Source organism: Bufo gargarizans, chromosome 1 (assembly GCF_014858855.1).
Source record: "Bufo gargarizans isolate SCDJY-AF-19 chromosome 1, ASM1485885v1, whole genome shotgun sequence".
Lineage (NCBI taxonomy): Eukaryota > Metazoa > Chordata > Amphibia > Anura > Bufonidae > Bufo > Bufo gargarizans.
Genome location: NC_058080.1, coordinates 411,731,193 through 411,746,936, shown reverse-complemented (window position 1 = coordinate 411,746,936; position 15,744 = coordinate 411,731,193). Strand labels below are relative to the sequence as shown.

The 15,744-nt window shown below is 42.8% G+C and overlaps 1 protein-coding gene across 1 annotated transcript in view; it reads right to left on the bottom strand.

Annotated features, from left to right (window-relative positions):
* LOC122927542 (atrial natriuretic peptide receptor 2-like) overlaps positions 1-15,744 on the bottom strand; it is a 165,986-nt gene that overhangs the window by 33,296 nt on the left and 116,946 nt on the right. The window contains exon 18 of the mRNA XM_044279476.1: positions 14,957-15,044. Coding sequence (XP_044135411.1) covers positions 14,957-15,044 — 88 coding nt within the window. The remainder of the gene's footprint in view (positions 1-14,956; positions 15,045-15,744) is intronic.

Genomic DNA, 15,744 nt, shown 5'->3' with positions numbered 1-15,744 from the left:
CATCTGGTATCGCCGTACTCAGGAGAAGTTGGGGAATGTGTTTTGGGGTGTCATTTTACATATACCCATGCTGGGTGAGAGAAATATCTTGGCAAAAGACAACTTTTCCAATTTTTTTATACAAAGTTGGCATTTGACCAAGATATTTATCTCACCCAGCATGGGTATATGTAAAATTACACCCCAAAACACATTTCCCAACTTCTCCTGAGTACGGCGATACCACATGTGTGACACTTTTTTGCAGCCAAGGTGGGCAAAGGGGCACATATTCCAAAGTGCACCTTTCGAAAATTCGCAGGCCATTTTTTACACATTTTGATTGCAAACTACTTCTCACACATATGGGCCCCTAAATTGCCAGGGCAGTATAACTACGCCACAAGTGACCCTATTCTGGAAAGAAGACACCCCAAGGTATTCCGTGAGGGGCATGGCGAGTTCCTAGAATTTTTTATTTTCTGTCACAAGTTAGCGGAAAATGATGATTTATTATTATATTTTTTTTTCTTACAAAGTCTCATATTCCACTAACTTGTGACAAAAAATAAAAACTTCCATGAACTCACTATGCCCATCACAAAATACCATGGGGTGTCTTCTTTCCAAAATGGGGTCACTTGTGGGGTAGTTATACTGCCCTGGCATTCTAGGGGCCCTAATGTGTGGTAAGTAGTTTGAAATCAAAATGTGTAAAAAATGACCTGTGAAATCCTAAAGGTGCTCTTTGGAATGTGTGCCCCTTTGCCCACCTAGGCGGCAAAAAAGTGTCACACATCTGGTATCGCCGTACTCAGGAGAAGTTGGGGAATGTGTTTTGGGGTGTCATTTTACATATACCCATGCTGGGTGAGAGAAATATCTTGGCAAAAGACAACTTTTCCCATTTTTTTTATACAAAGTTGGCATTTGACCAAGATATTTATCTCACCCAGCATGGGTATATGTAAAATGGCACCCCAAAACACATTCTCCAACTTCTCCTGAGTACGGCGATACCACATGTGTGACACTTTTTTGCAGCCTAGGTGGGCAAAGGGGCACACATTCCAAAGAGCACCTTTAGGATTTCACCGGCCATTTTTTACAGATTTTGATTTCAAACTACTTTGCACACATTAGGGCCCCTAAATTGCCAGGGCAGTATAACTACCCCACAAGTGACCCCATTTTGGAAATAAGACACCCCAAGGTATTCCGTAAGGGGCATGGCGAGTTCCTAGAATTTTTTATTTTTTGTCACAAGTTAGTGGAATATGAGACTTTGTAAGAAAAAAAAATATAATAATAAATCATCATTTTCCGCTAACTTGTGACAGAAAATAAAAAATTCTAGGAACTCGCCATGCCCCTCACGGAATACCTTGGGGTGTCTTCTTTCCAAAATGGGGTCACTTGTGGGGTAGTTATACTGCCCTGGCATTCTAGGGGCCCTAATGTGTGGTAAGTAGTTTGAAATCAAAATGTGTAAAAAATGACCTGTGAAAACCTAAAGGTGCTCTTTGGAATGTGGGCCCCTTTGCCCACCTAGGCGGCAATAAAGTGTCACACATCTGGTATCGCCGTACTCAGGAGAAGTTGGGGAATGTGTTTTGTGGTGTCATTTTACATATACCCATGCTGGGTGAGAGAAATATCTTGGCAAAAGACAACTTTTCCAATTTTTTTTATACAAAGTTGGCATTTGACCAAGATATTATCTCACCCAGCATGGGTATATGTAAAATGACACCCCAAAACACATTGCCCAACTTCTCCTGAGTACGGCGATACCAGATGTGTGACACTTTTTTGCAGCCTAGATGCGCAAAGCGGCCCAAATTCCTTTTAGGAGGGCATTTTTAGACATTTGGATCCCAGACTTCTTCTCACGCTTTCGGGCCCCTAAAAAGCCAGGGCAGTATAAATACCCCACATGTGACCCTATTTTGGAAAGAAGACACCCCAAGGTATTCCGTGAGGGGCATGGCGAGTTCATAGAATTATTTTTTTTTGGCACAAGTTAGCGGAAATTGATATTTTTTTTTTATTTTCTCACAAAGTCTCCCTTTCCGCTAACTTGGGACAAAAATTTCAATCTTTCATGGACTCAATATGCCCCTCACGGAATACCTTGGGGTGTCTTCTTTCCGAAATGGGGTCACATGTGGGGTATTTATACTGTCCTGGCATTTTAGGGGCCCTAAAGCGCGAGAAGAAGTCTGGAATATAAATGTCTAAAAAATTTTACACATTTGGATTCCGTGAGGGGTATGGTGAGTTCATGTGAGATTTTATTTTTTGACACAAGTTAGTGGAATATGAGACTTTGTAAGAAAAAACAAAAACAAAAAAAAACAATTTCCGCTAACTTCCGCTAAAAATGTCTGAATGGAGCCTTACAGGGGGTGATCAATGACAGGGGGGTGATCAGGGAGTCTATATGGGGTGATCACCCCCTGTCATTGATCACCCCCCTGTCATTGATCACCCCCCTGTAAGGCTCCATTCAGAAGTCTGTATGATTTTTACGGATCCACGGATACATGGATCGGATCCGCAAAACGCATACGGACGTCTGAACGGAGCCTGACAGGGGGTGATCAATGACAGGGGGGTGATCAGGGAATTTATATGGGTGATCACCCACCTGTCATTGATCACCCCCCTGTAAGGCTCCATTCAGACGTCCGTATGCGTTTTGCGGATCCGATCCGTGGATCCGTAAAAATCATACGGACATCTGAATGGAGCCTTACAGGGGGGTGATCAATGACAGGGGGGTGATCAATGACAGGGGGTGATCAGGGAGTCTATATGGGTGATCACCCCCCTGTCATTGATCACCCCCCTGTAAGGCTCCATTCAGACGTCCGTATGCGTTTTGCGGATCCGATACATGTATCCGTGGATCCGTAAAAATCATACGGACATCTGAATGGAGCCTTACAGGGGGGTGATCAATGACAGGGGGGTGATCAATGACAGGGGGTGATCAGGGAATCTATATGGGTGATCACCCGCCTGTCATTGATCACCCTCCTGTAAGGCTCCATTCAGACGTCCGTATGTGTTTTGCGGATCCGATCCATGTATCCGTGGATCCGTAAAAATCATACGGACATCTGAATGGAGCCTTACAGGGGGGTGATCAATGACAGGGGGGTGATCAATGACAGGGGGTGATCAGGGAATCTATATGGGTTATCACCCGCCTGTCATTGATCACCCCACTGTAAGGCTCCATTCAGACGTCCGTATGTGTTTTGCGGATCCGATCCATGTATCCGTGGATCTGTAAAAATCATACGGACATCTGAATGGAGCCTTACAGGGGGATGATCAATGACAGGGGGGTGATCAATGACAGGGGGGTGATCAGGGAATCTATATGGGTGATCACCCGCCTGTCATTGATCACCCCCCTGTAAGGCTCCATTCAGACGTCCGTATGTGTTTTGCGGATCCGATCCATGTATCCGTGGATCCGTAAAAATCATACGGACATCTGAATGGAGCCTTACAGGGGGGTGATCAATGACAGGGGGGTGATCAATGACAGGGGGTGATATGGGGTTCTATATGGGGTGATCAGGGGTTCATAAGGGGTTAATAAGTGACGGGGGGGGGGGGGGGTGTAGTGTAGTGTAGTGTTTTGTGGTACTTTACACAGCTACCTGTGTCCTCTGGTGGTCGATCCAAACAAAAGGGACCACCAGAGGACCAGGCAGCAGGTATATTAGACGCTGTTATCAAAACAGCGTCTAATATACCTGTTAGGGGTTAAAAAAAATCACATCTCCAGCCTGCCAGCGAACGATCGCCGCTGGCAGGCTGGAGATCCACTCGCTTACCTTCAGTGCCTGTGAACGCGCGCGCCTGTGTGCGCGCGTTCACAGGAAGTCTCGGCTCTCGCGAGATGACGCGTATATGCGTGACTCTGCGCAGGGCTGCCACCTCCGGACCGCAGATCTGCGTTAGGCGGTTCGGAGGCGGTTATGAAGTGAAACATGTCAGGGAGGACAGCTGTTGTGCTTTTAAGTTTTAACATACTCCCACTACCCTATATACCCATTTCTAGGTCTTCATTCACAACAGAATGCTATGCATCGGTATATAGATACAACAGTGTACAGTAATACAGTGTAAAACACTGAACACAAAGTTGGTTTAAAATTTCACATTAAAAAAATACTCACTGTATAGTTTTTAATATGGATTAATAAAGTTTGTTTTAAAGAGGACCTGTCAGCTCTTTAAATATGTTATTTTTACTAAGTACAGTATTTTAAGCCCTATAAAACACACCTGCCCGTAAGACGTGCCTGCCCATAAGACACACCTAGGTTTTAGAGGAGAAAATAAGAAAAAAAATTGTAATTAGACCTCAGATCAGAACTCCAATGTAAATCAGACTTCAGCTCAGAGTCCTAATCAGACCCCCCTAATATTATTCAGACCTCACCTCAGACCCCAATGTTAATTAGACCTCAGATAAGAGCCCCAAAGAGACCCTCCAATATTAATCAGACCTCAGTTCAGACCCCCAATGTTAATCAGACTCCCAAACAAACCTAAGATCAGAGCCTCAATATTAGTCAGACCTCCAAACAGACCTCAGATCAGACGCCCAATGTTAATTAGACCCCAGCTCAGACCCCCAATCAAACCTCAGACCAGACCCCCAATATTAACCCCTTAGGGACCCATGACGTACCGGTACGGCATGGTTCCCGAGTCCTCAAGGACCCATGACGTACCGGTACGTCATGTATAGTTCCAATCACCGGCGGGCGGTGATCGGAACCCGGTGCCTGCTAAAATCATTGAGCAGGCACCTTGGCTAAATGCGCGGGGGGGTACCGTGACCCCCCCCGTGTCGGCGATCGCCGCAAACCGCAGGTCAATTCAGACCTGCGGTTTGCGGCTTTTACCTGGTGCGGCGGCAGTGGTACCATTGGGTCCCCATGGGGCTGTAGGGGGGATCCAATGGCATGAAAGTCAGCGCAATGTCTTCCTGAGGCATCGCGCTGCCTTCCGGTGAAGAGCCTGTAAGATCCAGCCCCCTGGATCTCACAGGCCGGAAGCTGTATGAGTAATACACACAGTATTACTCATACAGCCAATGCATTCTAATACAGAAGTATTGGAATGCATTGTAAAGGATTAGACCCCAAAGGATTAGACTCACAAAAAGTGTAATAGCAAGCGATCAAAAAGTCACACGCACCCCAAAATAGTGCCAATAAAACCGTCATCTCACCCGCAAAAATCATACCCTGCCCAAGGTAATCGCCCCAAAAACTGAAAAAATTATGGCTCTCAGACTATGGAAACACTAAAACATGATTTTTTTTTGCTTCAAAAATGAAATCATTGTGTAAAACTTACATCAATTTTTTTTTAAAAGTATACATATTAGGTATCGCCGTGTCCGTATCGACCGGCTCTATAAAAATATCACATGACATAACCCCTCAGATGAACACCATTTAATTTTTTTAATAAAAACTGTGCTAAATAAACAATTTTTTGTCACCTTACATCACATAAAGTGTAATAGCAAGCAATAAAAAAGTCATACGCACCCCAAAATAGTGCCAATAAAACCGTCATCTCATCCCGCAAAAATCATACCCTACCCAAGGTAATCGCCCAAAAACTGAAAAAATGATGGCTCTCAGACTATGGAAACACTAAAACATGATTTTTTTTGCTTAAAAAAATAAATCATTGTGTAAAACTTACATAAATAATAAAAAGTATACATATTAGGTATCGCCGCATCCGTGACAACCTGGTCTATAAAAATATCACATGATATAACCTGTCAGATGAATGTTGTAAATAACAAAAAATAAAAACGGTGCCAAAACAGCTATTTCTTGTTATCTTGCATCACAAAAAGTGTAATATAGGGCAACCAAAAATCATATGTACCCTAAACTAGTACCAACAATACTGCCACCCTATCCCGTAGTTTCTAAAATGGGGCCACTTTTTGGGAGTTTCTACTCTAGGAGTGCATCAGGGGGCTTCAAATGGGACATGGTGTCAAAAAAACCAGTCCAGCAAAATCTGCCTTCCAAAAACCGCATGGCATTCCTTTCCTTCTGTGCCCTGCCGTGTGCCCGTACAGCGGTTTACGACCACATATGGGGTGTTTCTGTAAACTACAGAATCTGGGCCATAAATATTGAGTTTGGTTTGGCTGTTAACCCTTGCTTTGTAACTGAAAAAAATTATTAAAATGGAAAATCTGCCAAAAAAGTGACATTTTGAAATTGTATCTCTATTTTCCATGAATTCTTGTGGAACACCTAAAGGGTTTACAATGTTTGTAAAATCAGTTTTGACTACCTTGAGGGGTGTAGTTTCTAGAATGGGGTCATTTTTGGGTGGTTTCTATTATGTAAGCCTCGCAAAGTGACTTCAGACCTGAACTAGTCCCTAAAAATTGGGTTTTTGAAAATTTTTGAAATATTTCAAGATTTGCTTCTAAACTTCTAAGCCCTGTAACATCCCCAAAAAAAATTAAAATATCATTCCCAAAATGATCTAAACATGAAGTAGACATATGGGTAATGTAAAGTAATAACTATTTTTAGAGGTATTACTATGTATTATAGAAGTAGAGAAATTGAAACTTGGAAATTTGCAATTTTTTTAAATTTTGGGTAAATTTGGTAATTTCTTATAAATAATTTTTATTTATTTTTTGACTTTATTTTACCAGTGTCATGAAGTACAATATGTGACGAAAAAACTATCTCAGAATAGCCTGGCTAAGTCAAAGCGTTTTAAAGTTATCACCACTTAAAGTGACACTGGTCAGATATGCAAAAAATGGCCGGGTCTTTAAGGTGAAATAGGGCTAAGTCCTTAAGGGGTTAAGGCTTGGGCCTCATTCCCCAGCCTGTGCGGACGTCATCACACCTGGTGGGATGAGTAAGAGAGTCCACAAGTCAAGGATCACCCCCCTGCCTGTCTTCGGACTGTGTGTTCTTCTACTCAGCCCAGCAGGCACAATGATTTTACCACATCGCCTATACTGTGGAGTAGAGCTTAATATGGTCCATTCATTGGACAAATGTGGGCTAGGTGAGTATTAACACCACAGGGGCTTCTCTAATGTAAGGGGAAGACACTACTGTAAGGGGGGCTCTAAGGGCACATAACTAATGTGTGATGTCACTAATAGGGAATTCTACCATGTGGGGGAACTAAGGAGGCATTCTACTGTGCAGGGAACTGAGGAGCATAACTACTGATTGAGGACACTAAGGGGGGAATAACTAATATGAAGTGGGCACTAAGGGGCAATACTACCGTGAAGTGAATAGAGCACAAAGAGGTAAAACCTACTGTGTGGGACATTAAAGGGGCTTTCTACTGTGTTTGGGATCTAAGGGGACATTCAACCACGTGGGGGCACTAATGGAGCATTTTACTGTATGCGGCACTAAGAGAGCATGAGTACTCTGTGGGGGCACTAAGGGGGCATTCTGTAGTACCCCAGAGCAAGCACTACCATTCCTAAACCCTGCTACTGTCTCTAATGGCTAACAAATAATGTCATCTGTGTATTAGATTCCAGGTCCTTTGATATTGTGCCTTAATAACATTACTATAGTTTATATAGTTAATACGGTTGAAAAAAGACATTAGTTCATAAAGTTCAACCAAAGGATTGGTGGGGACGCGATTCCCAGAAGAAAGTGAGATTCAGATTTCTACATATTTTCATAAGCATTAATGTCATATAACTTTTAAGAATTCATCTAAACCCTTTTTAAAACTGTCCACTGTTCCTGCTGTGACCACGTCCTGAGGAAGTCTATTCTACAGATTCACTGTTCTTACAGTAAAGAAGCTTTGACGCTTCTGGAGACTAAACTTTTTCTTCCCCAGTCGGGGGCAGTGCCCTCTTGTCTTTTGAGAGCATTTTACATGGAACAGCTTTTCACCTTATTTTTTGTATGGCCCATTTATATATTTGTATAGGTTAATCATGTCCCCCCTTAAGGCTCTTTCACACGAGCGAGTCCATTGCGGGAATCATGCTCCGTGTGTGAGTGTGATCCTCCGCTCTGGACTTGCAGGAGCGCACGGCATTATCATGATTTATAATGCTATGTGCCTCTGCTTGACCTTGTTTCTACAGAATCATACTGACAGCTTTATGTCACTATGATTCTGTGGAAAAAAGGCCATGCAGAGACACATAGCATTATAAATCATGATAATGCCGTGCGCTCCTGCAAGTCCAGAACGGAGGATCACACTCACACACGGAGCGTGATTCCCGCAATGGACTCGCTCGTGTGAAACAGCCCTTAGACGTCTCTTCTCAAGACTAAATAAATTCAATTCTTTTAGTCTTTCTTCATAATTAAGAGCCTCTATGCCCCTTATCAGTTTAGTCGCTCTCCTCTGTACTTTTTCCAGCTGCAGTGCATCCTTTCTATGTACTGGTGCCCAGAACTGGACTGCATATTCCAGATGAGGCCGCACCAGTGCTTTGCAAAGTGGTAGCATTACATCCCTGCCCCGCGAGTCCATGCCTCGTTTAATGCATGACAATATCCTGGTGGCCTTAGAAGCAGCTGATTGACATTGTATGCTGTAATTTAATCTACCATCCACAAGGACACCCAAATCCTTCTCTATAAGTGACTCTCCCAGTGTTACATTCCCTAGGACAGTGGTCCCCAACCTTTTTAGCACCAAGGACCAGTTTCATGCAAGACAATTTTCCCAGGGAACGGGTGGGTTGGGGGGATTCTGGGACGGGGCTTAGGGGGTGCTGGTCGGCACTGACTGATTCACACGCATAACAAAACTCAAGGTGCATAATAAAATATATAACACTATATAACGATTACATTAATTATTTAAATGTGACTGAACTCACCATAATGCAGAATCTGTGTGAAATAGGCCTTTATATTACATTGATATCACTATTTCAGGCTGACATGGTAACTATACTTGAATTGGCTGCACAAAACTGACTAGGGTCTAGTGGTCATTGGTCTCTGCTGCACTGGACTCTGCTGCACTGGGCTCTGCTGCACTGCTGATATTTTTAAGGTGACTGCAGGTCATTCTCCTGCTCACTCCCTCAGATACTAGCTGAAACTGGATGCCGACAACCCCCCTCCCCCCTCGGACCGTCATGTTTATTTCCAATGATGGGGCAGAGGGACCTAACCAATGCCTGCCTCACTAGCCCTTTTCAGCATTTTCATTGGTGGGGCAGTGAGACCTAACCAATCCCTGCCTCACTTGCTCTTTTCAAGCATTTTCATTGGTGACAGTGGATGGCCTGCATCACAGTTGAACGCTCTCCTTCCTTACCGCTGTACGCGCTGTGTGATGTGCGCGTCGGGCGCGCAAGCGCCTGGCGTCTCTGCTCTTCTATATTGCCGTGGCCCGGCAAACAATCTTCCAATATGCCCTAGGACATATGATGCACTGAGATTATTACTACAAACTAGCATAACTTTACATTTATCCACATTGAACCTCATTTGCCAAGTTGATGCCCAATCATTTAGAGTGTTCAAGACTGTTCTACATAGCTTAGTGTCATCTGCAGAAATAGATATGGTGCTATTAATCCCGTCCTCGATATCATTAATAAATAAATTAAATAATAGAGGACCCAGCACTGAACCTTGGGGTACACCACTTATAACCTGGGACCATTCTGAATAGAAATCATTGACCACAACTCTTTGGACACGGTATACAATCCAAATACAAACTATACTTTCCAAGCCTATAGACCTTACTTTACCTATTAAGCAAGACACCCAAAAGAAAAATAGGGCTAGCTCAAATAGTAGTAAATATAAACTTTATTATAGTCTCAATACGAGACAAAATATGATAAAATACAAGTAACGAACAATGTAATGGTGGATGAGAGATACACAGGACAACATGGGACACCACTAATCACTCAATATATATATATCCGGGCTGGAGATATCACATAATAAATACATAACCCCAAATAGGTGTCCAATACATATGACCAGCCTGAGCTATAGGGACAGATTAAAAACCAGATACAGTACAAAGAGATATAAAGTGCATAGTGCATGTATTGGACACCTATTTGGGGTTATGTATTTATTATGTGATATCTCATCCACCATTACATTGTTCGTTACTTGTATTTTATCATATTTTGTCTCGTATTGAGACTATAATAAAGTTTATATTTAATACTATTTGTGCTAGCCCTATTTTTCTTTTTTGGTGTCTTACTTTACGTGCAGGCTTTGCACGGGTACTCACTTTTGTGAGTCATTTACTATTGGTGTTTACCTATTAAGCGTCTATGAGGGACAGTATCAAAAGCCTTTGCAAAATCCAGAAACACTACATCCACAGCCGCTCTTCTGTCCAGGCTACTACTCACCTCCTCATAAAAACAAATCAGGTTAGTCTGACAATTTCTGTCCTTGGTAAACCCATGCTGGTTATCACTTATAGTATTATTTATAGTGACATACTCCTGTATATAGTCCATCAAACATTTTTACCACAACAGAAGTTAAACTACGGTAACTAGTCTATAATTACCTGTGGAGGACCTTGGTCCTTTTTTGAATATGGGCACCACGTTTGCCTTTGTAGTGTCCCACTAGGTAAATGTGGGCACTACACAAGGGCTAATATGCCTATTGTATTAATGTAATGTTTTTATGTTCATTTCCCTGTGTTATCCGGGTAGCAGGCCTATTGGGTTGTAGTTTAGCCTCCTAGACATTAGAGGTAGTTAGGGAGCCCTGAGTATATATAGGTAGGTCCAGACAGGGGAGTGCAGTGCAGTCCAGGTGGCTAGTAGTGCAGTCTAGCCAGCCTGAAGTCCCTGAACCTATGTTAGCTCAGAAGAGTGACCCCAAGAGAAGAGTTTGCCTCCTGGGAGAAACCTGCAGTTCCCACAAGCCGAGCAGAGCCAGTGTACCAGCTAACCAAGTAAGCTGAAGGGCAGAAGAATTATAAGTGTAGAGCAAGGACATATACCTGAGGAAGATCGCTACCAAGGATAAAAGCCAGTATTGGGGCATACCGGTCTTGGAATACAGCCAGCCAGAATAACTAAGGAATAGTGCAGCCTGGTCTGGGAGTGTTGATTTTTACCCTCTGAGTATCTTGCAAAGAACATTATCTGCCATTTATAAAAAGCCTGCAAATCGTTACTGCTGCAATGTGGAACTGAAGCTGAATTGTACAAAGTTGAACTGTTTCTCAGTAAAGCAAAGTTTGGTTCACCATACCATCGTGTTCCTCATTTACTACAACTATAAATCGGTGTGCCACCGTTACAGGCACTGGCGTCACGAACCTTAAAGGGACCTTGCCCTAGGCACATTAAATACCTGCAACATCCAGGGCACCTCATCCACCATCAGACCTGGTCCCTAAATACAGAGTGTGCCCCAGAGGTCTCCTGTGCCAGCCTCTCCTTCACTGCCGTATGCCTGCACAGGGTTTTCCTACAAAACTGTGAGTTATCCTCGCTTGCCCGTTAACCGTGACCTCACATTCGCAATACCCTGCGGGTCTGGCTACTGCACAATCACTTGGCACTGTACCAGTACCTAGAGAATCTTTAAAAATTATAAACAGGGGCACATCAATGACTGAACTGAGCTCTTTAAGCACTCTTGGGTGTAATCCATCTGGACCCGGAGCCTTTTTCACATTTATCTTATTTAACTTAGCTTGGGCCATATCTATAGTTAGCCAATTGAGTATATCACTGGATGTACTAACAGCCCCGGCGCAACAGATATCAGCTCCTTTCTCTTCTTTTGTATATATAAAGCTAAAAAAAACATTTAGTAACATTTCCTTATCTTCAGTGACTACCCCCCCCCCTCCCCCCCCTTACCATTATTTAGGGACATACCTGCTCAGACCTTGATTTTTTAGCATTTATATTTTTAAATGATTTTGGGGGATTTGTTTTGCTCTCTTTTGCCATCTCCTTTTTACAGATTTTGTAAGCTTCAAAGGCTACCCCACAGATTAGTATTTTTTTAAATGCCCTTTTTTGTCTTGAATTGCCCTTTTTACAGTAGCTGTAAGCAGGGGCGTACATAGAAATCATTGGGCCCCATAGCAAGAGTCTGAATTGGGCCCCCAGCTCTGCCCACTACCACCTTTTGCCCATCCCAGTAACTGCCCTGGCTCCTCCCCCGCCACAACCTCTTTTTCTAGTGGCTAGGGGATAACTTCAAACAACCGGACTACCCCTTTAAAATGGGAATATCCGACCTACGGTCCTCCAGCTATTGCAACTACAAGGCAGGGCAGGCAAGAAGGTTTAGTTTTGCACCAGCTGGGGGTTGGGCATCCCTGACAAAGTGTATTTAAACTTTTAAATACAGTTTATTAAACCCAATATCCCGCACTCAGCTCTGCTACGTGGTGACCTCGATATTCTGCACTCAGCTCTGCGGTAAGGATGAACTGCTACTTATGATTTGTGCGCGCGTGCGCACTCAGGGGTAGGGAGATCTGATGGAACTATATTGCCGGTATGCCACTGGCTTTAAGCCATGGGGAGGTAAATTTTTGCCATTTATACTTGTTACCTGAAGGAATACATTTTTTAGTACAATTACTCAATGTGGATTTAAAGCTCTCCCATTTATCCTCAGTATTATTATGTGACAGTAGCTGCACCCAGTCTATGCCCTGAAATGCTGCCCTCAACCCAGGGAAATTAGCATTTTTAAAATTCATTGTTTTTGCTCTGCCTGACAGAGTTTGCTTTTTATAATGTAGGGGGAATACATGTATTATATTACATGTAAGGGTACTTTCACACTTGCGGCAGAGGATTCCGGCAGGCAGTTCCGTTGCCGGAACTGCCTGCTGTATCCAACAATCTGGACGCAAATGAATGCATTTGTGAGATGGATACGGATGCGGAACCGTCTCACAAATGCATTGCAATACCCGATGTGTCTTTCCGGTTGTCATACAGAAAAACGGACCTGGTATTAATTTTTTTCTCATTTTTAAAAATCTGCGCATGCGCAGACCGCAAAACCCAATCCGTTTTGCCGGAACTCTTGGGGCCGGATCTGACATTAATGCATTTCAATGGAAATTAATGCCGGATCCGGCACCCTGGTAAGTTTGCGTTTTTTTCCGGTATTGAGCCCCTGTGACGGAACTCAATACCGGAAAACAAAAACGCTAGTGTGAAAGTACCCTAATGTGCTAGGTTATCCAGCAGGTGGCAGTGTATCTAGCAGAGAGAGACCTTTAGGAGAATGGAACTTACCATTCAATTCTCCCCCCTTTTGGGCAGAAGTGGGCTTTGAGAGTTGGAAGGAGAGGAGACAACATGGCACAGTGAGGGGAGCTCCCCCTGCAGCAGGAGCCATGGGAAGCAGCTTGGAAAGCACCATGTCTCCTTGTAGTTCATGGACTGAGTATTGCGAGAGGGTCAACAGCCAAAGGCACCCCACTGAAAGGTACCAGAACTGTCATGAAGTCCTGTGACTAGACTGAAGTCAGAGATTAGCAGCATAGAGATAAGGCCAAGTATTCAAGTTCACCTGCCAGTCTACTCCAAAACCTGCTGGAGCCAAGAGAAAAATCAAGTATTGCGATTTTATTCCAGTAAAACTGTTGAACGTTACCAAGTCTGGACTCGACTTATTCTCCACCAACTACCACTCTCTTCTTTGAATGCTGCAGAGCTGGGAAGCGACAGTATCCAGGTAGGAGCACCGTGACACACAAAACTAGTAAGGCCACATCAACACTCGGTATTTCCTACACTGGAACCCCGATCATGCCCTGGAGGGTGGCACATTGCAATTCTACTGTGTAGGGGCACTAAAGGAGCATTATTACTGGGAAAGGGGCACTAAAGAGGATGCACTAAGGGGGCATTCTACTGTGTGGGAGCACTAAGGGGGTATTACTACAGGGAAAGGGGCACTAAGGGGGAATTTTATTGTGTAGGGCACTAATACAGGGTCCAGGTGGCATTCTGTAAAGTAAACTCCTGACCACTCCTGCTGTCCTAGAAAGCATTTTATTTTCATTATCTTCATATTGGGTGGGGGATTTTATAGTGGGTGTGAGCAGTCTTGAGTAGCCGCGGGAGGGAGGCGGGGTTCAGAGAAGCTGCTGGGGGCGGTTTTGTTCAAAAATTTGCTATGGGGCCCAGCCTTTACTAGTTCCGCCCCTGGATATAGGTGAAGTTAAGTTCTGCAGTCTTGTAAACAATTTGTGTTCTTATACCCACAAAGCACCAATTTTTGAGCATGTTTTCTTCTACCCTTCTGTTATTCCTCATAAAAATTAATTAATAAATTGACAACTTTATTGTTGTTAAACACAGCCCCGACTGGTAACACATAGTTGTTAATCAATCATTTATACATTTCTAGTAGGAATAACTGGGGAATAAAACATAGATCTATCAGAAAAGAAGTTTCAGAACCGTTATATTATGAGAAATAATTGTTATCTTAAACAGACATGTCAGGACAGCTGGAAGATCCTCTTTACTGGCCTGTCAGCAGAAGGCAGCGTCACTAGTGGGGCTTTATGCCCTTTTAGTAACAGCACCTTCAGCACTTTTCAAGTCAATTGAGCAGTTGATTTCATAGACATTTTTCTGAGCCTGAAAAGTGCTTCAAGCAGAAGTCATTTCTCATACACTGCTTCACTCGTCAAACACAGTTCTCTACTCAGCAGGGAAAACAATGGTCGCAAAAAAGAACATTCCAGGGTAATATGCAACATATTTTTCCATAAGTTACTCACTTTTTTAGGTTAGAAAGGTCTACTGGAGTTTTTCCTATTGTCCACATACACCACCACAAGCATATTATTATTATTATTTTTTTACTGCACTAGGAGTATTTAAAGAATGCTATTCTAACTTATTGGTCTTATTTGAAGCATACATACATTTTTAAAATCTCACCTGAAAAACACAGTTGCACTGCTATAACTCTGGGCTTGTGAATGTTTCCCTTGTCTCAGATCGTCTGCAACCTGCCTTGGTAGCATGCCTTGACAAAAAAAAAAGTAATAATAAGTCAACTGTAATAAATAATACTGCTGCAAAAAAATCTAAATATAACAAACTAAGGAAGTAGAGGCTTTTGAACCACAAGCGACACAAGCGATATTGCAAATCCGATTGCGGCAATCAATTTCTGAGAAAATTCTGGTCTTCTTTGATATGCTACATGCCCCCCCCCCCCCCCATCCCATTGGAAAAAAACACACAAAAGGACAAAAATGAACAATGAAGGGAGTACAAACTTTCTTGAAATTCACTTGGGGTTAGATTCTAATAAATTGGTCAAAGAATTCAATCCAGGTACGAAAAAAAATCGAATTGAAAGTGCCCAGGTTTCCCTAAAAAGTTGTATATGCAGGGATGGGATTCAGCCGGTTCTGTCCAGTTTTCCCAATCCAGTTGTTAAATTTACAACCAGATCGCAGAACCGTTTGCTGGCCCATTCCCAATCTGTAGCTCTGTACTGATGTCAGCAGTACACTTGCAAAGCCAATTTTTTTAAAGTATTAAAACACACAAGAAAACATAACAAATGGGGGTACTGCTGTAATTGTACTGACCCGAATAAATTCATATATCATTTTTACCGCACAGTGAACGCCAAAAAAATAATAAAATATATATATATATATATATATATTTATATTATATATATTATATTTATATTATTATGTACAAAATTATGC